We start from the raw sequence: 22,960 nt of genomic DNA, 5'->3' as shown, positions 1-22,960 counted from the left end.
AACTTTTTTTTTTCTTCTTCCTAAGGTAAAAAGAAAGAGAGGAGTAAAGAGAAGAAAGGCAAGGAGCACGTTAAACTAAAACAGAAGAAAAAGAAAAAGAAGAAAAAGAAATCCAAGCATGGTAAGCAGAGCTGACATTAGCAACATTAAACCTTTGTTGACATGGGTGGTGCTGCTTTTGATCTCTACCTTACAGATGCTGAGTGCAAATTCTCAGAGCCCTTTCCTACCTGTCCCTGGATTATGACATAGAAACTAGAAGCAGGAGTCGGCCATTAGGCCCTTCAAGCCTGCTCCACCATTCAATATGATCATGGCTGATCATCAAATTCAATATCCTGATCCTCCCTTCCCCCCATATCCATTGATCCCTTCAGCTCCAATATCTAATTTATTCTTGAAATCACACAATGTTTTGGCCTCAACTGCTTTCTGTGGTAGTGAATTCCACACATTTCACCATTCTCTGGGTGAAGAAATTTCTCCTCATCTCAGTTCTAAAAGGTTTACCCCTTATCCTCAAAATATGACCCCTAGTTCTGGACTCCCCCACCATTGGGAACATTCTTTCTGAATCTACCCTGTCTAACCCTGTTAGAATTTTATAAGTTTCCCCTCTTTCTCACTCTTCTAAATTCAAATGAATACAATCCTAACTGACTTAGTCTCTCCTCATATGACAGACCTGCCATCCCAGGAATCAGCCTGGACATCTTTCCTCAGATAAGGACACCAAAACAGCACACGATACTACAGGTGTGGCCTCACCAACACCCTATACAATTGCAGTAAAATATTTCTATTCCTATACTCAAATCCTCTTGCCTGACATACCATTTGCCTTCTTTACTGCATGTTGTACCTACGCGCTTACTTTCAGCCCCTTTCAATTTACACACATCAAGTAATAATCTGTCTTCCTATTATTGCTATCAAAGTGGATAACCTCACATTTATCCACATTATACTGCATCTGCCATACATATGCCCACGCTCTCAGCCTATCCAAATTATGCTGAAGCATCTCTGCATCCTCCTCATAGCTGACCCTCCCACCCAACTTTGTATCATCTGCAAATTTGGAGATAATACATTTAAGTTTCCTCTTCCAAATCATTAATATAAAATGTGAACAGTTGGAGTCCTAGCACAGATTCCTGTGGAACCCCACTCATCACTGCCTGCCAATCAGAAAAAGACCTATTTATGCCAACTCTTTGCTTCCTATCTGCCAACCAGCTTTCTATCCATCGCAAGACATTACCTGCAATCCCATGTGCTTTAACTTTACATAGTAGTCTGTTATGTGACCGCACCACTGAAAATCAAACCATTGTTTCCAGGACTGTCACTGAGCTCACCTCCTCTAGGGATCTTCCCTCCACAGCCTCCAATCTCATAGACCCTCACCCCCTCTACTTCATTCCCAAAATCCACAACCAGGACTGTCCTGGTAGATCCATTGTTTCAGCCTGTTTTTGGCCCACTGAACTTTTATCTTCCTATCTTGACTCGGTTTTCTCCCCCCTAGTCCAGTATCTTCTCACTTACATTCATAATTCATCTGATGGCCTACATCATATCAGCAATGTCCAGTTCCCTGGCCCTGACTGCCTCCTTTTCACTATGAAGTCCAATCCCACTGCACCTCCATCCCCATGAGGATGGTTTGAGAGCTCTCTGCTTCTTCCTTGAACCACAGACATGAACAATCTCCTTCCATCATCACCCTTCCCCGCCTGACTGAACCTCTTCTTTCATTGTACAATTTATCCTTTAACTTCACTCATTTTCCCCAAATAAAAGGTGCGGTGATGGGTACCCACATAGGCCCCAGTTATGCCTATCTTTTTGTGGGGTCTGTGGAACATTCCTTGTTCCAGTCCTACTCTACTCAGGCTCCCTCCTACTATTTTTTCCTGGTACATTGATCATTGTGTCGCTTGGTGTTCTAATCCGGACCTGGAAAATTTCATCAACTTTGCTTCCAGTTTCGCTCTCTGAGCTACCTGTGATCCACCTCTCAATATTTCCCTGCCCTTTCTGACTCCATTTCTGGTGATAGGCCAGGCTTGTCCAACCTTTTCGCTCCAGGGGCCATATTTGCATACTTTTCTTACTTGAGGGCCAATGAGCAAATTTCAGAAAGATCAGGTTTGGCAAAACAATGAACTGAGTTTCCAAAAAAGTTAAGATTTTAAGGAAAGAAACAGTTGCTGAACAAATGTAAAGCAATATCGTAGCGATAAATTGTTCAAGTTAAAAAAGAGCAAGCAATAAAAATGACGAGAATGTTGGAGGGTCAGTGTATGTGGGTGGGAGTATGTGGCTGCGTGTGTGGGCATGTGTTGGTGTGTGGCAGTGGAATTAAGTGAGAAAACTAAGACTGGGCATAAGGCATTCTCACACTCACCCCCACCCACTTACCCTGTCAGTCACTCCCCGAGCTGATCAATCACTCACTCCCACACCCCCAGTCAGCATTTTCACTCCGGTCTTTTCTCACTCAAGGGCCTTTTCAGAAACAGCATTTATCAAAAAATGTTGAGGTGTTAAAAAGGGGAACAATTTCTGAGCAAATATAAAGCAATTTAAGAACATTAATTTGATGAGTTAAAAAGGAATCCTTAATAAAAATTGACCAGGTGAGAGCCCAGAATTTGTGTGTATGTGTGCATGTGCGTGTCCAGCTCCCTCAGTCTCAGGTGCTACTCACCCTCAGCCACTGAGAGTGGGTGCATGTGTGTTGGAGTGGGGTGCAGAGAGTGAGTGAGTGAGAATCATGAGACTGGGAGTGAGGCGCACAGTCTCATCCGCATATACACTCTGTCATCCCCTTGTCCCACACACACACTGCCCCCTCTCTCATACACACACTGCCATCTCCCTGTCCCCCACACAGACTGCCCCCTCGTATATATACACACACACACACACACTGCCATCCCCCTGTCCCACACATACACTGCCCCCTTTTACATACACACTCTGACTCCAAGATCCGGCAGGGCCACACCCAGTCATCACTCCGACCTCCCCACCAGTCTGTTGTAGCTCCTCTGAGTTTACCAAGCTGCAGTCGATAACTCAAATTTCCCGGGCAACTGACTGCATTGGGCTTATCCAGTCACAGGCTGGTTCCTACCTGCATTGGTTGCTGATTTGCTCACTTGAGAACCTATCAACAGCTAAAAGCATGGGTAAACCAGCCTGCCATTGGATGATCAGGCTTGCAACATTTTTCAAAATTAGTCCAACAACATGGTAGGCTGCACCAAAGAGCCTCGGGACCTCCTCTGGCCCATGGGCTGGACATTGGACAAGCCTCTGATAGACTGTCTGCTAATATTCATTACAAGCACATTGAATCTTGCAGCTGTCTTGACTACACCTCCTGACAGCCTACTTTCCGTAAGGACTCCATTCCATTCCTTACGTTTCTTTGTCTCCATCACTTCTGTCAAGAGCACTTCTGACATGTGTTCTTTTTTCTTCGGCCGAGAATCCAGTTGTCGGCCCCATTTTCCACACTTCTGCCCCATTTTCCATCCTTCCCCCAGACTCTCAGACGATGATAGGGTTACCCTTGTCCTGATTTGTCATCCCACCAGTCATCGTATTCAAAGGTTCATCCTCCGCCATTTACTTGTGCTTCTTTCAAACTAGTTGACAATATTCTCTGCTCACAATACGCTTTTTTCTATACTGGAGAGACTAAACACGGACTCGGTGACCACTTTGTGGAACAGCTTCACTCAGTCTGCATGCATGGCACCGACCTTCCTGTCGTTTGCCATTTAAATTCCCCATCTTGCTGTCATGCTCACATTTCAGTCCTTGACCTGCTACCTGTTCCGCTTAAGGGTTTTGTTTGATTGGTGGCATGTCCCTCATCCTAATGCTACATCCTCATCGCTACAAATTTCTTTGCATTTTTTGAACAGGGTGAAGACACTTTCTATGCACTTTGGTCAGAACTTGCTGTGTTTGCCAGCCTGGTCGCTGGGGATTGAACTGGGAGTCTCTCCAGTCCCTTCTCTTCAATAAAGTCCATTTTTAAATTAGCATAAAGAATGAAGTTTGAATTACACAGTTTGTGATTTCTTTCATGCCTTATTGACATGTCACCAGGCAGGTAAAGGCATGACCGGCCATGGTGGGGTGAAGGGAATGGAACGTTTGTTGCTCCTTAATTTTGGTTCCACTGCAAGAAATCTCCAAAAATCAGGGGACGACTGCATAGAGCAGTTGGTGAGCATATTGCTGAGTTGCACCTAGGACTTGGGGTCAAACCCAACCTTTCCTGATGCTGTGATAAACGCCATTCCCTCAGCAAGCTGTGGGAGCTTGCAATTAAATGAGCTGAGAACATTTCAAACCAGTTCCAAGAGGTCATAAGACAACAACGCACTTGGAGTTCTTGGAAAAGCTGGCTATGTTGAAGATGTTTCCATTACCTGCACCAGTCACTGCAATAGTCCCTCTAAGCAAGATTCCTAGCTTTACTACCAATTTTTTGTTTGTGAGAGAGTAATCATTAGGATGCTTGGTGCAGATATGGGTAGGGAGAGAAACAATAAACTGTAGGAAAAACACAATCCTGGGACAGAGAATCGATAGCCTTACTGTGCATCAAAACCATGTTATATTTCCAGCACTCAATATGAAACGGTATTCCATTCACCTGCATTAACATTCCTCCCCCTCGGCTGAACATTTAAAAAAATCCCAATGAAAAATTCACTCTTCTGTCATGTACATCAATGGGCAGTGAAAACAGAAACATTTCCCCAAGTGAGTTGAGTAGGAGGAGCTCCTACAGATTGCTGTCCTGTGAATGTGCCTAAGCTAGCAAAGTCACCTCTGTTTGATGAGTGCCAACATATTTGGAAGCTTCATCTTTGATCGGCCTGCCACATTTGTGATTTTGCTGGGAGTGATATACATATCAGATAAAATAGATACTGCCTTTGATCAACTCAAGTCTTATGTGTAGGAGTGGTGTCCTTATCTGAGGAAGGATGTTCTTGCTATAGAGGGAATGCAGTGAAGGTTTACCAGGCTGATTCCTGGGATGGCAGGACTAAGTCAGTTAGGATTACATTCATTGGAGTTTAGAAGAGTGAGAGGTGAACTGATAAAATTTTAACAGTTAGACAGGGGAGATTCAGAAAGAATGTTCCCGATGGTGGGGGAGTCCAAAACTAGGGGTCATAGTTTGAGGATAACGGGTAAAACTTTTAGGACTGAGGTGAGGAGAAGTTTCTTCACCCAGAAAGTGATGAATCTGTGTAATTCACAACCACAGAAAGTAGTTGAGGCCAAAACAGTGGCACAGTGGTTAGCACTGCTGCCTCACAGCTCCAGGGACCTGGGTTCGATTCCCGGCTTGGGTCACTGTCTGTGTGGAGTTTGCACATTCTCCCCGTGTCTGCGTGGGTTTCCTCCCACAGTCCAAAGATGTGCGGGTTAGGTTGATTGGCCATGCTAAATTGCCCATAGTGTCCTGGGATGTGTAGGTTAGGGGGATTAGTGGGGTAAATGTGTGGGGTTCTGCGGATAGGGCTTGGGGTGGGATTGTTGTCGGTGCAGACTCAATGGGCCGAATGGCCTCCTTCTGCACAATAGGGTTTCTATGAAAACGTTTTGGCCTCAAATTTCAAGAAGGAATTAGATATAGCTCTTGGGGCTAAAGGGATCAAGGGATATGGTGGGAAGGCGGGATCAGGGTATGAATTTGCTGATCAGCTATGATCATAATAAATGGCAAAGCAGGATCGAAGGGCTGAATGGCCTACTCCTGCTTGTATTTTCTACGTATATTTCTAAGAAAGATGAATGGAACTAAATCAGCCAACTCTTTGGACCAAAATATGGTTCATGTGCCCTGTTTTCTCAGCCCCTTGTAATGTCGTGAAACATGGAAGACTTGTAGTTATCAAGAAAGGAAGGGCAACAAATTCCATCTTGGCTCTTTGTATTGCATTCAGGGCATCTCATGGAAGGACAAGGTAAAGAATGCAGCTGTCTGCCATTATGCCAGAATTAGAATTAAGTAATCTGCTCGCTAACCAGTATTAACTTCTATGTTCTGGTACTGATCTGAGTGACAGTGAGCAGATGAGCTAATCCCGATAGAATCCATTTTGTCGGAAGAGCAGACAGAAGACTCCGTCTGCTTTCAAGGTACAGGCTCAAAGTGTTGAATGGCCTACTCCAGATCTGCTGTTCCTAAACCTTTGCAATTGAATGATATTGATTTAAGTTGAAAATTCACAAGTGTCTTTATCCTAACTCGATTAAGCAGCTCTTTTTGACTTACTGACCTTGCTTTTTTCTCAGAGCTTACAGAGTGTGAAGGATTCAAAGACATTTCCCTGGAATTTTTGGAAAGATGTTCATCTCCCGTAACCAAACCAGGAAGTTCCCTTGCCTTGAGATGTGGATCAGTGGTAAAACCAGCATACCTATCACCAAAATCTCTTCTGTCCTCTGGATCGTTGCTGGAGCTAAGCATGGATCGTACTCCTAGACATGAGTGTAAGTGCTGAAGTTACATGGAATGAATGGGTCTTTGGTAGAATGTCTGTGTGGAGTTTGCACATTCTCCTCGTGTCTGCGTGGGTTTCCTCCGGGTGCTCCGGTTTCCTCCCACAGTCCAAAGATGTGCAGGCTAGGTTAATTGGCCATGCTAAAATTGTCCCTTAGTGTCCTGAGATGCATACGTTAGAAGATTAGCGGGTAAATATGTAGGGATAAGGGGGTAGGGCCTGGGTGGGATTGTGGTCGGTGCAGACTCGATGGGCCAAATGGCCTCTTTCTGCACTAGGGTTTCTATGATTCTATGAATGGTAGTCTTTACTATTCATTAATAAATAATAATTTGCTATTTCTTGGATGTGACTGCATTATTACAGAATCATACAGTGCAGAAGAGGCCTTTCGGTCCTTCGAGTCTGCGCCAACACGTGAGATCACCTAGCCAACCTACCTAACCCCATTTACCAGCACTTGGCCCATAGCCTTAAATTTTATGATGTGCCAAGCACTCATCCAAGTACTTTTTAAAGACTTTGAGGCAACCCACCTCCACCACCTTCCCAGGTAGTGCACTCCAGAGCGTCACCATCCTCTGAGTAAAAAGGTTTTTACTCATTTCCCCTAAATCTGCTGCCTTCACCTTCAACTTGTGTCCTCTTGTGATTGACTGTTCAACTAAGGGGAACAGCTGCTCCCTATCCATTCTGTCCATGCCACTCATAACCTTGTATACCTCGATCAGCTCACCCTTCAGTCTTCTCTGCTCCAACCAGATTTAAAAGTGCAATATCACACAACCTGTCATTCACACAAAAATTAAATATGGATGAAGAAAAACACAATACGGTTACAACTTGGGATTGTTTCAGTCTCTTTCGTGGCAGGCCTGCGGTTTCTTTGATGAGTTGATGCTTTGGTTGGAGTGAAGGAGTTGGAAAGCTCAGGATTCTCTGCAAGCGGTGAGGTTTCTGCTTGTTTAACTGCCAGGAGGATGGCTCTCAGGTGAACCTGAAGTTGGCACAGGTTGGAGAGAGTCCTCCTACTTTCAAAAGCTGTTCATAACCTTAGTTGACTGCAGCCAGTTCGATGGCTTCCTGCTGGTGTCTGCCTCAGCAGAGATGATTCTTATTTTAAGAGCAGGCAACCGACATTGCTGCCTTATCCACGTACCCTGTTAATTGTTTTCCAAATAAGGTGGTGTGTTAGACCCATAAATGTTCTCTTACATGTTTTTTTTATACTTTGAGATTCGAGGCAACTAGGATCTTGGTGTTTGGACGAGGGGCCAGCCATCATGATACAATAAAAGGTTGATGGGATCGACATTTGTATAACACCCATTGACTTCCAGTGTCCCTAGTGAAACATGAAGATGAGTTTTCTGCAAACCTTATCGTCTGTGGGTTTTAGTCCATCCTTAAACAATGAGATGGGTGTGAATTTCATATGTGACTGCGCTGTTGTTTCACTGAGGTCCAAATTTAATCTGATATTGGCTGCAGACTCTACTGTCCACAGCTCAAGTGCCACAAGTCACATGGTATACTGCAGCTGTCAGTGCTCAAAAGATAGTCGGACACAGTTTTTGCAAGTGATCGCTCCTTTATTGCCTTCTTATCGATAAGGTGAGGAGAACTGGAGAATTCCTAAGGCTTCTTCAGTCTGCTGTGCTCAATTGTGTATAGTTAGCCTTTTTTATAGGGCATTTCTTACAACTTCTAGTAAAGATAACTGTTTCTAGTCATGCACACTGGTAAATTATTTACATATGATTCAAAGAGGTAAACCTGAGACAATAGCTGTTTAATCGCATCCCACCGGTAATGTCATAATTTTTAGTGGTAGATGGATGGAGTATCCGTTCAGACAGTGGTCACTTAATCATATCTTTATTACAGTTTCGGTGCTATTAGCAAGGACATTCAGCTGTGTCCTGTTGATAGTGAAACATCCACCTTTGTCTGTGCTGCCTATTTCATGTATATGCAGAGACATCCAGTCTACAGTGAGAGTGTTGCTGGTGATATGCTAATTTTCCTGGTCCCTTGGCTGACCCCCTGTTGAGCTCACCCTCTTCTCCCACATAGCCACATTAACATTTTTTGTGTTCACCTTTAAGATGTATAGCTTTAAAATTTAAAATGACATGTTGATAAAATAATGACTGTGACTCTGATGCTATGTGAACTGTTTTCTACTGTTGTGAGGTTATCATCTTATAGCTGGAGCAAGTGAGCTATCTTGTGGTCTTTATGGGGATGGGTTAAGTATCTAAAAATGGCATGAAGTCCTGAAGACCTGGCAGATGCAGTAAAGTTACTACTTTGAGGTGTGAATGGGAATGACTTAGAAAGATGCCGAGGAACTGTACAAGGATGTTGGTTACTGATCTCTCTGCTAAGGGAAATAGACCTTTCTATGTATCCACTGTATCCCAGCCAACCATAATTTTGCGCATCTCAATTAAATCTTCCTTCCGCCTTCTCTGTTCTAAAGAAAATAGCCCCAATCTATGCAATCATTCTTCCAAACAAAATGTCCTAAAGAATATCACATGTTTTTGCCAAAAATAGACCATGTAATTTTTTTTTAGGCAAAAAGCAATTGGCAAGATAGCTGTGTGTATGGTAAAGCTGAGTTCCATCTTCAGCGTATTTGTTTGTTTCACTTCTAGCAGGGTTACTGCATAGTCATTAACTGTAGAAGCCTAACTAGTATCATGCTTAATAAGCAGGAATGTTGAGGCCAATTGCATCCACTGATACCCTGGCTGAAATTAGCTATTAACAAAGGGCAGGATTTGAACCTGAAACCTACCTGTTCTGGATGGCTCTGCTTATCACAACATAAACGCACTGTCTCATGGAGAAGTACCAATCATTTCCTTGCAGAAATTTGTGTCATAGGTTTTCCTAATCATTCTGTGAGATTGCTGTTCAGATACATTGTTCACTCTGCTGAAAAGTTCAAATATCAGTGGATATTTCGCCTCCGAAACCAGTGACCTCCCATCAAGGAACTGAAGGAAGTCAGGCAGGAGTTTTTGCTCAAAAGATAATGGATTAATGGAGTAAATTACTGGAGGACAGTGAAGGGCTACTTTTCCAAATGGAAGTTCCCATTACAAGAGCCATGGTCGTTTGGAGAACATCTTTAGAAAATTGACTCTTAAAACTTAATGGATTCAAAAGATAAATATGTGTTTCCGGAGAGAGAAAGTTTTTTAAAAATGCAGTGGGATGTTAGCTAATTGTGGATAGAGATGTGTGAGAAAGGAACAGGCTGGTTGATCTTTCTCCATTTGTAAATATTAGGCAACTTGTATCTAAATTGGATTGAGATTTGTACAGATTCTGATGAGTGATACTTGGAGGTAATTTTATTGCACTTTTTTACAGCAGCTCTTTCTGACGATGAGTTCTTTGATGGTTCCTCAACGGAGAGCGCACTGATGAGTGAAGATTACAGTCAGGATCTGGACATCTCAACCAATCCGGAGGAGTCTGAGGAGGACGATGACAGCAATGCAACAGTGCGATGTGTCTGCGGAATGGATGAAGAAAATGGATTCATGATTCAGGTGGTCAAAAGGTTTAAATGTCTCAACATGTTTTTGTTCACTTTTGACATCCGTATGCTGTGCTTGTGCTTTGGCACTTTGCCTTTTCAGGCCTAAGCTGCTGATTGTCTTTAGGTGCACAATTGATTTGATTTGGTTTGATTTATTATTGTCACATGTATTAACATACAGTGAAAAGTATTGTTCCTTGCGCGCTATATAGACAAAGCGTACCGTTCATTGAGAAGGAAATGAGAGAGTGCAGAATGTAGTGTTACAGTTATAGCTAGGGTGTAGAGAAAGATCAACTTAATGCAAGGTAAGTCCATTCAAGTCTGATGGAAGCAGGGAAGAAGCTGTTCTTGAGTACATGACCTCAGACTTTTGCATCTTTTTCCTGACGGAAGAAGGTGGAAGAGAGAATGTCCTGGGTGCATGGGGTCCTTAATTATGCCGGCTGCTTTGCTGAAGCAGCAGGAAGTGTAGACAAAGTCAATGGATGGGAGGTTGGTTTGCGTAATGGATTGGGCTACATTCACGACCTTTTGTAGTTTCTTGCCACCTTGGACAGAGCAGGAGCCATGCCAAGCTGTAATCAGTAAATGCCTGTCAGAAATTTCCAGAACTTCCTTTCTCTCTCCCTCAAAAATGAGTGATGTTGTCAGATAGATTGAGTTGGGGTGATTCATGGTGAAGATTCTGAGCAGTGTGAAAGCAATTTTTAAAAGAAATGAAGAAATATTTCTCTTATAGCCTCAGGACATTCCAAACCATGTCACAGGCATTGGAGGCTGAGTAAGCAAATACGACAGCCAACTTGTACATAACAAAGTTCCACAAACAGCAAATGAAATGAATAATTAAATAATCTATTTTTGTAGTGTTAGCTGACACGAGAGATCAATTTGGCACCACCTCACCCCACTTGGAGGTGTTATGAACTATGAGAGGATAGGCATTGACTTCAAAAAGGTATAGGCTGGTTGAATGGATGGACTTGTGACGGATGAAATTAAACACAGAGAAATGTGAAGCAGTACATTTAGGCTAGAAGAACCAGGAGAGGCCATACAAAATAATGGGAACAGTTCTGAAGGGAGCTCAGGAACAAAGAGACCTGGAGTACATGTGCACAAACTGTTGAAGATGGTAGGCCAGCTTGGGAAAGTGATTAATGACACAATGCTTAATACAGAAACCTGGGCTTTATAAATAGAGGCATGGGTTACAAAAGCAAGGAAGTTATGGCGAATCTTTCTAAAACACCATTGGTCCCCAAGTAGAATGTTGTGTCCAATTCTGGACACCACTCTTTAGGTAGGATGTGAAGGCATTAGAGAGAGTGCGGAAAATAGTTGTGAGAATGGTCCCAAGGATGAGGGACTTAAATTAGATGGAGAAACTGGGGTTGTACTCCTTGCAGAAGAGAAGGTTAAGAGGAGGTTTGATAGAGGTGTTCAAAATTGTGAGGGGTCCAAGCAGAATAGTTAGGGAGAATAAGTTCCCATTGGCGGATGCGTCGAGAGTCAGAGGACACCGATTTGGAAAAGGTGACTGGCAAAAAGACTGAAGGCAACGTGAGGAAGAAACATTTTTTTTGCGCAGTGGGTGTTAGAATCTGGAATGCTCTATCTGAGTGTGCGGTGTAGGCAGATTCAACTGTGGCATTTTGAAAGGAATGAGATAATTATAATGAAGACAAAGATTTTACAGGCCTGTGGGGAAAAGGATGGGGGTGTGGGACAAGCTGGGCCACTCTTGCAGAGAGTCAGCATAGACATCACGGGACATCACTTTCTGTGCTGTAACCATTCTATGATTTCCAGCATTTTCTAGTTCTATTTCAGATTTCCAGCATCCTCAGTTTTTTCCTTTTATGTTATGAAGATGAAAGGATGTGTCCTCAAGGCCTTTAGATATTTATTTAGAACCAGACATGTCACACATATAATCACACTTTCTTATAAACTTTATTATCTATATGTTATAAAATTTGCAAGGCAATGACCTGTCCTGGTCCCCCCATGCCGACACTATAGATAAGAAAGCCCACCAATGCCTCTCCTTTCTCAGAAGATGAAGGAAATTTGGCATATCAGCTACACCTCTCTCCAACTTTTACAGATGCATCATAGAAAGTGTTCTTTCTGGTTGTATCACAGCTTGGTATGGCTCCTGCTCTGCCCAAGACCACAAGAAATTACAAAAGGTCGTGAATGTAGCCCAATCCATCACGCAAACCAGCCTCCCATCTGTTGACTCTCTACGCTTCCTACTGCCCCGGCAAAGCAGCCAGCATAATTAAGGACCCCAAACACTCCGGACATTCTCTCTTCCAATACCTTCTGTCGGGAAAAAGATACAAAAGTCTGAGGTCACGTACCAACTGACTCAAGAACAGCTTCTTCCCTGCTGCTGTCAGACTTTTGAATGGACTTACCTTGCATTAAGTTGATCTTTCTCTACACCCTAGCCATGGTTGTAACGCTACATTCTGCACTCTTTCGTTTCCTTCATAGAAATCATAGAAATCATAGAAACCCTACAGTGCAGAAGGAGGCCATTCGGCCCATCGAGTCTGCACCGACCACAATCCCACCCAGGCCCTACCCCCACATATTTACCCACTAATCCCTCTAACCTACGCATCTCAGGACTCTAAGGGGCAATTTTTAACCTGGCCAATCAATCTAACCCGCACATCTTTGGACTGTGGGAGGAAACCGGAGCACCCGGAGGAAACCCACGCAGACACGAGGAGAATGTGCAAACTCCACACAGACAGTGACCCGAGCTGGGAATCGAACCCGGGACCCTGGAGCTGTGAAGCAGCAGTGCTAACCACTGTGCTACCGTGCCGCCCCTTCTCTATGAACAGTGTGCTTTGTATAGTGCGCAAGAAATAATACTTTTTACTGTATGCTAATACATGTGACAATAATAAATCAAATCAAAGCAATGTGCTTATAGTGTGTAGTTTTATAGATATATGTAAAATATATATATATTATACAATATGGATTCAGTACAGAGGTGGACATTTGGCCCATTGTGCCTGTGTAAGCTCTTTGAAAGAGCTATCCAATTAAGCCCACACTCCTCTTTCCCTATAGCTCTGCAGTACCAATATGCATATGTATGTTTGCTCTGTATTTGTTCCTTTTGGGTAGCTGATGCTGTTTTTCAGGCCTTAGTAGTGGTATGCCCAGTCGTGTGTAAGTTTTTTCTGAGAGAAAAATTGAGATGAGGTGGCCTAGCGATGAATTTGAAAGCATAAACTAGGAATGAAATGATAATATACTGCATTTTAACGTGTCATTATTTTCTTGTGTTTTTTTTTGCTCCACATGAATTTCTTTTGTATTTTATTTTTTGCTGTCTCCCGTCCTCTGAAGTGTGAAGAGTGCCTTTGCTGGCAGCACAGCATCTGTATGGGGTTACTGGAAGACAGCATTCCAGACCAGTATATCTGCTACGTCTGCCGGGATCCTCCAGGTATCTGCTAATACCGGATTTAAGTTGTTGCTGCAACTCGAATAAAAATGATCATTTGTGTAGTTATTTTGGAAATGCACCTAAGCCAGATCCTTAATTATATTTTAACTCATTGCTGTTTCACTGGCTAGCTATTTGTCTACCTCAAAAGATGGTGCACAAGATAAAATAATTTTGAATATTTGCCTATCTATTCAAAGCTAATCATTTAAATACATTGGTTGGTTAACAGACTGATAAAGGGAAAATTCCTCTCTATACTGGCTTTAAATGTCCTGGTGAAATCATGAAAGTTTAAAGTTTGTTTATTAGTGTCACAAGTAACCTTACATTAACACTGCAATGAAGTTGCTGTGAAAATCCCCGAGTCGCCACACTCTGGCACCTGTTCGGGTACACTGAGGGAGAATTTAGCATGGCCAATGCAACTTACCAAGTTGTGCAGTATTAAGAACAAAGAAAATTACAGCACAGGAACAGGCCCTTCGGCCTTCTAAGCCTGAACCGACCATGCTGCCCGACTGAACTAAAACCCCCTACCCTTCCGGAAAGAACAAAGAAAATTAAAAATTATTGCATATGGTTTTTATGCAAAATGAAAACAGGCAACGCTGGAAATACTTAGCAGGTCAGGCAGCACCTGTGGCGAGAAACAGAATTAAGGTTTGTTCTGATGAAGGGTTCTCAACCTGAAACATGAACTCATTTCTCTCTCCACAGAAACTGCCTGAATATTTCCAGCAATTTTTATTTTAGATCTCTACCATCCGCAGTATTTTGCTGTTAATTCTCACCTTGCAAAAGGTTTCAGAATTTTGATTAAATTCCCAATGAAATTACAATTTCAAAAATGTAATTTTCTCCATTGATAGAAGTTTCATTTTTCATTTATTCTTTTATTGGAAATGTTAAGCCACCTGATCTCTATTCAATGCCACTATTCATATCTTCAATAAGATCACCTCTCGTTCTTCTAAACTTCAGTAGGTAAAGACCCAACCTGTTCAACCTTTCCTCACAAGGCAACCCCTTTATCCCAGGAATCAACCTTATGAACCTTCTTTAAACAGCCTCCAATACCAGTACATCCTTTATTAAATGAGTCAAAATTGTACTCGGTACTCTACATGTGGCCTCATCAATGTCCTGTACAATTATAAGCTCATAAGATATAGCAGCAGAATTAGGCCATTCGGTCCATCGAGTCTGCTCCGCCATTTAATCATGGCTGATATGCTCCTCATCCCTATTTTCCTGCCTTCCCCCTATAACCCTTCAACCCGTTATCAATTAAAAATCTGCATAACACCTCCTTAAATTTACTCACTGTCCCAGCATCCACCGCACTTTGGGGTAGCGAATTCCACAGATTCACAACCCTGCGGGAGAAGTAGTTTCTCCTCAACTCTGTTTTAAATTTGCTACCCCTTATCCTAAGACTATGACCTCTCGTCCTAGAATGCCCCACAAGAGGAAGCATCTGCTCCATGTCGACTTTATCCATACCTTTTATCATCTTGTATGCCTCAATTTGATCTCCCTCATTCTCATGGGCGGCACGGAAGCACAGTGGTTAGCACTGCTGCTTCACAGCTCCAGGGACCTGGGTTCGATTCCCGGCTTGGGTCACTGTCTGTGTGGAGTTTGCACATTCTCCTCGTGTCTGCGTGGGTTTCCTCCGCGTGCTCCGTTTTCCTCCCACAATCCAAAGATGTGTGGGTTAGGTTGATTGGCCATGCTAAAATTGCTCCTTAGTGTCCTGAGGTGCGTAGGTTAGAGGGATTAGTGGGTAAATATGTAGGGATATGGAGTAGGGCCTGGGTGGGATTGTGGTCGGTGCAGAGTCGATGGGCCAAATGGCCTCTTTCTGCACTGTAGGGTTTCTATGATTCTTCTAAATTCCAGACAGTGTACGCCTTCTGTTCAATCTCTCTTCATATGACAAACCCCTCATCTCTGGAATCAATCTAGTGAACCTTCTCTGGACTGCCTCCAATGCCACTACATCTTTCCACAAATAAGGGGACCAAAACTGTGCATAATACTCCAGGTGCGGTCTCACCAATGCCTTGTATAGTTGCAACAATACTTCATTCCCTTATGTTCTATTCCTTTAGCTATAAATACCAACATTCCAGTCGTTTTCTTTATTATCTGCTGTACCTGCATGCTAGTTTTCTGTGACTCATGAACGAGGACACCCAGATTCCTCTGCAGTGGAGCACCCCGAAGTCTCTCCCCATTGTAACATCACTTCCCTACTTTTATACTTTATCCCCTTGCAGATGCTTTGCAGGGTTGTTGGGCTACAGAAGTCAAGAAGGGTGAGGTGACTATAAGGATAAAAATTTCAGAATTGAGGAGAGGAATGGAATAATTGAGTCTGGAGGTAATACAAACATGAGTGAGGGTTTTGGATGACCTGAGGCCAGGAAAAAGCAGGTAATCTTTGTGATTCGGAGGACATATGGTCAGAAACACAAAAAGAACGCCAAGGGTGTTGTGCAGAGTGAAGCTCAAGTACCAGAGAGCAGGAAGTTTATTCAACAAAGATATCGATCACGTATCCTTTAAAAATGAACTGCTTTATCAAAGAATTCCTCCCCGTCCACTTACTCGACATATTAAGGGGAGTCAGTTAGCTCAGTTGGCTGGATAACTGGTTCGTGCTGCAGAATGACAGCAACAGTGTGAGTCCAATTCCCATACCAGCTGAGGTTATTCACGAAGGCCCTGCCTTCTCAACCTTGTCCCTCGCCTGAGGTTTTATGATCCTCGGGTTAAATCACCACCAGTCAGCCTATGGTCATCTGGGACTGCAGCAACTTTAACTTTTTTATAAAATAGAAAATCCTAATAGTTTGTGAAGGTTGAATTACTTTTAAAAGAATGAGAAAAATTATACCTATGGTAGTAATCTAACAGCAAGCATTTTAAGTGCGATTACTCAGTTACTGACAGATTTATATTTTCATGTGAGATCTTTAAAAGGAAAAGACAAGGAGATTTTGTTCATTTATGTTGCCATTTTTTATAAAAACAATGCCGGTAAAATTCTAAAATAAAATCAAATATCTTACCATAGCAAAAACCTGCTATGTAGTGTGTGGAGTCAGTACTTTCTTGAGGTCAGGCAGCGTCAGATTAGCTCTGGTGCTGGTCAGACTCCATAGCTTCTATTGCAGTGAATGAAGCCATTCTGGCGAAAGCAAAGATTCCTTCCTCCTAACAATATACGGAAGTGGCTTGGGCAACATTCACCACCCTTTCCCCCAGTCTTTTTTTAGAGTCCAATTAAAGAATAAAACATAATTCAGTTAACATCAAATCTCTAACTCTCTGCTGTTCCCCAATGACAAGTCGACATTATGTATAGTTAAATAAACACTGTTGTAGATCCAAAGATGTGCGGGTTAGATTGATTGGCCATGCTAAATTGCCCCTTAGTGTCAGGGAGATTAGCAGGGTAAATATGTGGGGTTACGGGGATGGGGTCTGGGTGGGGTTGTTGTCGGTGCAGGTTCGATGGGCCAAATAGCCTCCTTCTGCAGTGTAGGGATTCTATGATTCTATCTCCCCTCTTTCCATGAATATTAAAGATTTTATGACATGCCTGGGGAGACAAAGCACAATGTTTTCTCAATGTCCTGGCCAATAATCTTCCCTTAATTCCATCTGAAAACAGTTCAGCTGAGAGTTCATCTCATTTGCTGTTTGCAGGATGATATGCATGAATTAGTTCCTCCTTATAATAACAGTAACTAGACTTTCAGTAAAGAAGGAGGCCATTCAGGTCATCATGCCTGTCCCTGTTCTTTGAAAGAGCAATCCTTAGCCATAATCCCTTACTCTATTCCTGCAAATTTGCCTCTAATCTCCTTTCATGCCATGCATTTCAGATCACCATAATTCTCTGCATAAAAAACATTCCCTTCTGGGCCCCTCTGATTCTTTTGCCAATTATCTTAAATCTGTGTCTTTTAGTTACCAACCCTCCTGCCATTGGAAACAGTTTTTCCTTATTGACAATGTCAGGATGTTTCATAATTTTGTAGACCTCTATTAAATTTTCCTTTATGTGCTCAAGCGGAATAATCCCAAATCTCTCTGCATAACTGAAGTCCCTAATCCCTGGGGATGCTAGTAAATATCCTCTGTACACTTTCCAAGGCCTTCAGCGGTAGTTCACTGAATGTGAAGTGTTTCAAGGCGTCCTGATTATGTAAGCGAGATGTTACATGAATGCAATGTTCTTTATCCCTGAAGGTCAGAAATGGAGTGCCAAAAATTGCTACGACAAGGAATGGTTAAAAAATGGACATATGTATGGGCTGTCCTTCCTGAAGGAGAATTATTCCCAGCAGAATGCTAAGAAAATAGTCTCAACACACCAGCTCCTGGCTGATGTGTACAGCGTGACTGAAGTGCTCCATGGGCTTCAAATGAAAATCAATACCCTCCAGTAAGTATACATAACAACATAGGCATCTCAACATATCGATTGTAGCATCAGTGATAACAGGGTTTTGCTTTGCATCCAAGCTGTAGCTGTTTGGATGCTCCCTGAATCCAGAGTCAAGGCCTAGCCTACTGCACAAAGAGAGAGAAGTCAGATTTGTTTTTGGAGGAATAAGCATTTTGCTGTGTTATCAATTTGGATCGTAACACTCACTTTGCATGATACAGGCTTAGTGTCAGCGTGAAGCTCAAACTGTTTGCACCAATGTGAATAAGACCATAAGACATAGGAGCAGAATTAGGCCACTCGGCCCATCGAGTCTGCTCTGCCATTCAATCATGGCTGATATTTTTCTCATTCCCATTCTTCTGCCTTTTCCCCATAGCCCCTGATCTCCTTATTAATCAAGAACCTATCTATCTCCGTCTTAAAGACACTCAATGACCTGGCCTCCATAGCCTTCTGTGGCAAAGAGTTCCACAGATTCACCACTCTCTGGCTGAAGAAATTCCTCCTCATCTCTGTTTTAAAGGATCGTCCCTTTAGCCTGAGGTTGTGCCCTCTGGTTCTAGTTTTTCCTACTAGTGGAAATATCCTCGCCACGTCCACTCTATCCAGGCCTCGCAGTATCCTGTAAGTTTCAATAAGATCCCCCCTCATCGTGTACAGTGAATGCAAAATAGAATTACACAGAACTTCCACAGTAGTTAGCAACAGAAACAGAAAATGCTGGAAGAGCTCAGCAGGTCTGGCAGCACTTGTAGGGAGAGATAAAAGCGTTAACGTTTTGAGTTCGTATGACTCTGCTTCAGAGCTCCCGAAACTTTAACTCTATTTTCTTTCTCCACCGATGCTGCCAGACCTGCTGAATTTTCCCAGCATTTTCTGTCAAATTCCAGCATTTACAGTGTTTTGCCTTTATTATTAGAGAATGTTAGCGAGTGGCAAGAAACTTCTCTCATTCTTCAGATGTGGTTTATGACCAGTCTGCGGGTTGTAGGCAGAGAAGTCATTACACTGCTGTATATTTTTATTTGTAGACCAAACATTTCTAGAAATTAAATTCAGAATATAATTTCATTCTACTATATACTAGCAACATACCTCAGACTCTATCAAGCAGCTCCTCTTACTCTGACCAACTACTCTATGGTTGTCTTGAGTGAAATGCTTACTGAATTGGGCAGAGCTGTGTTGAGGACATGCTGCTATGTCTTGATGTTACGATTGAATAGGCTACAATTGTGGTATGTGCAAAAGATGTTGCAATACAGGTCATTGTCTTCACTCAGTCTTATATAGTGTGGTATGACATCTTCCTGTCCTTTCAACCTCAAGGAGCAAAAAGCATCCTGATTTACATCTCTGGGCCCAGTCATGCATCAAATCTACTCAAGAGCAAACTACAGGAGAAAAGAAGGGCACAGAACATATAGACGGTCTCCAGCAGCCTGAAAACATCTGTCATAGTCAGAGACACAGAGAAAGATCAAGTCCCAGCCAAAGGGCAGAGGGAGCCTACATCACCAGTGAACACAGCTACCAGAAGCCTCAGGGCTGCAGCTTAGAGCAGAATGCCACAATAGACCAAGACAGCTCAGAGGATGAAGATACTAATAGTTTAGAATATGAAGAAGATCAGAGTCCTACATTCAAGGCAGCTGAAAGACACACAATTGAGGAAGAGGACAGCCCATCTGGACAGGTATGTTGCTGCATTGCTGTTTTTGGTAACCCGTGATTGTGTTTTACCTGCTCTTTAAGTTTCTCGATGTTGCTTGCAATTTGGTTCCTCTACATTAACTGCATCAACTGAGAGGCATCCCTACTGGACAAGCCTTCAGCATCACTTCTAATGCAATTGCTATTCCAGGCAAGAGCTGGCATTTACATAGTATCCCTTACCTTTCATTAAAAACAAATCAAGGTGCTTCAAGGAGGGCAGATCAGAAAACAGTGAACGCCCAGCTTGTGAAGGAGAAGGTAGCAAGGGGCGAGACCATGGAGGGATTTAAACACAAAGATGAGAATTTTAAAGTGGAAAACAGAATCCCTGGCCCATACTGAGTTAGTGAATCTAAGCTGAGGTGTCCAGCAATTTGCCTCAGTGCTCTGGGTTAGGGAGACTATCAGGCAGGTTTTCCACTCTTGGTCACTTTCCTGCTTTTAAATCTGGAGGTTGGATGAATTGCACTCAACCATGATTCCTTTGAAGTTGAATTTTTAAAAATTTATTATTTCATGGGAAGTGGCAAACCAGCATTTGAGGTGGTGGTGAGGAGACAACTTCTTGAACCATTTTGACCCAGCAACAGTGAACAAATGGCAATATAGTTCCAAGCCAGGATGGTGTGTGGTTTGGAGGAGAACTTGCAAGGGGTGCTCTATTCCGTTGTCCTATCGCGGGTTTTGAAGATGCTGTCAAGGGGACTTGGTGAGTTGCTACAGTGTGTTTAGCAGATGGTACACATTCTGCTGCCATTGTGCATCAGTGGTGGAGGCAGTGAATGTTTAAGGTGGTGAATGGGGCTGCTTTGTCCTGGATGGTGCTGAATCTTCCACTGTCAACATCCTGGCCGTTACCATTGACAAGAAACTGAACTAGACTAGCCATATAAATACAGTGGCTACAAGTTCAATCAGAGGCTGGGAATTCTGTGGAGAGTAACTCACCTCCTGACTCCCAAAGCCTGTCCTAACTCTTCAAGGCACAAGTTAGGAGTGTTATGGAATACTGTCTACTTGCCTAGCTGTCTGCTCACCTCAACCTACCTACATCTCCCGACCAACGCTAACCCCCAACTACCCGTTCCGTGGCCTGATGAGCTCCTACCTGACTACTGCCCCTGACCTGAATACTTCTGGCCCACCTCACCCACCTGCCACCCTACCCACCTGCCACCTTACCCACAGTTCCTCAGTGGTAGAGGGCAGCTTGCCAGTGATTTTGCGAATCATTACTGTTCACATTGCAATGAAGTTGCTGTGAAAATCCTCTAGTCGCCACACTCCGGCGCCTGTTTAGGTACACTGAGGGAGAATTTAGAAATGCCTTACTGAAATCCATATAGACGACATCCACGGCCCTTCCATCATCAACCGCTTTTGTCACTTCCTCAAAAAACTCCACCAAATTTGTACGGCATGATCTCCCTCTTACAAAACCATGCTGTCTGTCACTAATGAGATTGTTCCGTTCTAAATGCACATACATCCTGTCTCTAAGAATCCACTCCAACAACTTCCCTACCACGGACGTCAAGCTCACCGACCTATAATTTCCTGGGTTATCCCTGCTACCCTTCTTAAACAACGGGACCACATTCGCTATCCTCCAATCCTCAGGGACCTCACCCGTGTCCAAAGAAGCGACAAAGATTTCCGTCAGAGGCCCAGCAATTTCATTGGCCGATGCACCTAACCAGCACGTCTTTGGGACTGTGGGAGGAAACCGGAGCACTCAGAGGAAACCCACGCAGATATGGGGAGAACGTGCAAACTCCACACAGACAGTGACCCAAGCCAGGAATTGAAACCGGGTCCCTGGCGCTGTGAGGCCAGTGGCTAGCAGCTGGATCTTCTGGTCCCGCCTTGGCAATGGGCAATGGCCTTTCCCTCGCCACTGCGAAACCCACAATGAGGATTGCACCATTGGTGAGACTGTAAAACCCCACCAACGTGAATGACCAGAACCCACAGGGTCCCTCCAGGCGCTCCAGTTTCCTTCCACAGTTCAAAGATGTGTAGATAAGGTTGATTAGCCAAGCCAAATTGCATCTTACTGTCAAGGGAACAAGCAGGGTAAATACGTGGGGTTATGGGTACAGGGTATTGTTGTCGGTATAACCTCGATGGGCCAAATGGCCTCCTTCTGCACTGTAGGCATTCTGTGAGTAACTCTGTTTCTCTCTGTAAAGATTCTGCCAGATCTCATGAGTTTTTCCAGCACTATTTTGTTTTAATTAGCATTTTTGCGAATCATTACTGTTGTTTATAAAGACGCAGTTACATAACGCTTACTGTTTAGATTACTGCACTCTAGTACTTTGCTCTGAGTGTCAACTTCTGGACCAACAGTTAGAGTCCACTCAAGTGTCACACTTCAATCATCAAGTGTTTGCCATGTGTTTAGTTCCGGACTGTTAGTGAATGCAGAAAGAGGAGGAATGAGGGAAAGGGAACAAAACTTCAATCGGACAGATGAGGCAAAGTGGTTAGTACCGCTGCCTCACAGCGCCAGGGACCCGGTTTCAATTCCTGGCTTGGGTCACTGTCTGTGTGGAGTTTGCACGTTCTCCCCATGTCTGCGTGGGTTTCCTCCGGGTGCTCCGGATTCCTCCCACAGTCCCAAAGACGTGCTGGTTAGGTGCATCGGCCATTCTAAATTCTCCCTCAGTGTACCTGAACAGGCGCCGGAGTGTGGCGACTAGGGGATTTTCACAGTAACTTCATTGCAGTGTGAATGTAAGCCTACTTGTGACTAATAAATAAACTTTAAAACTTTAGAGTTTTATTTTTTTTCAAGCTGTTCATTTCTGGGGTTTTTTTGTAACAACTGGGACGAGTCCCCAATGTCCCTGCTGAGCAGTTTAGTCATATAAAAAGAAGACTTTACCCCCGACATGACATTTGATGACCTTCCATTTGTATGAAGCATAAACAATAACATGAACCCATAGACGGAAAGGCCTGTTTCCATGTTCTACACTCGATGTAAGATCAAAGGGCGCCATGTTCAACTCCGTTTGCAATTCCTCAGATAATGAAGAAGCCTGTTCCCATGTGCAGCAAGACCTGGACAGCTCCCAGGCATGGGCTGGTGAATGACAAGTAACACTCACACCATACAAAGCTAGCCGGCTTGGATTTGCTTTCACTGCTTGTTGCTACTGAGCTAGTTTTTCACC

General features: G+C 43.3%; 1 protein-coding gene across 11 annotated transcripts in view; it reads left to right on the top strand.

Moving 5' to 3' along the window:
* phf20l1 (PHD finger protein 20 like 1) overlaps positions 1 to 22,960 on the top strand; it is a 123,428-nt gene that overhangs the window by 96,465 nt on the left and 4,003 nt on the right. For 8 of the 11 annotated variants that reach the window (XM_078215828.1, XM_078215820.1, XM_078215818.1 and 5 more), the window contains 6 exons: positions 26 to 121; positions 6,343 to 6,540; positions 9,939 to 10,120; positions 13,495 to 13,594; positions 17,861 to 18,056; positions 19,392 to 19,758. In XM_078215828.1, coding sequence (XP_078071954.1) covers positions 26 to 121; positions 6,343 to 6,540; positions 9,939 to 10,120; positions 13,495 to 13,594; positions 17,861 to 18,056; positions 19,392 to 19,758 — 1,139 coding nt within the window. Of the gene's footprint in view, positions 1 to 25; positions 122 to 6,342; positions 6,541 to 9,938; positions 10,121 to 13,494; positions 13,595 to 15,879; positions 16,070 to 17,860; positions 18,057 to 19,391; positions 19,759 to 22,960 lie in introns of those variants that run through there. The other 3 variants (XM_078215819.1, XM_078215824.1, XM_078215829.1) reach the window with 2 other exon arrangements.

The sequence above is a fragment of the Mustelus asterias genome, chromosome 7 (assembly GCF_964213995.1).
Source record: "Mustelus asterias chromosome 7, sMusAst1.hap1.1, whole genome shotgun sequence".
NCBI lineage: Eukaryota > Metazoa > Chordata > Chondrichthyes > Carcharhiniformes > Triakidae > Mustelus > Mustelus asterias.
This window is presented reverse-complemented; position numbering and strand designations above follow the sequence as displayed.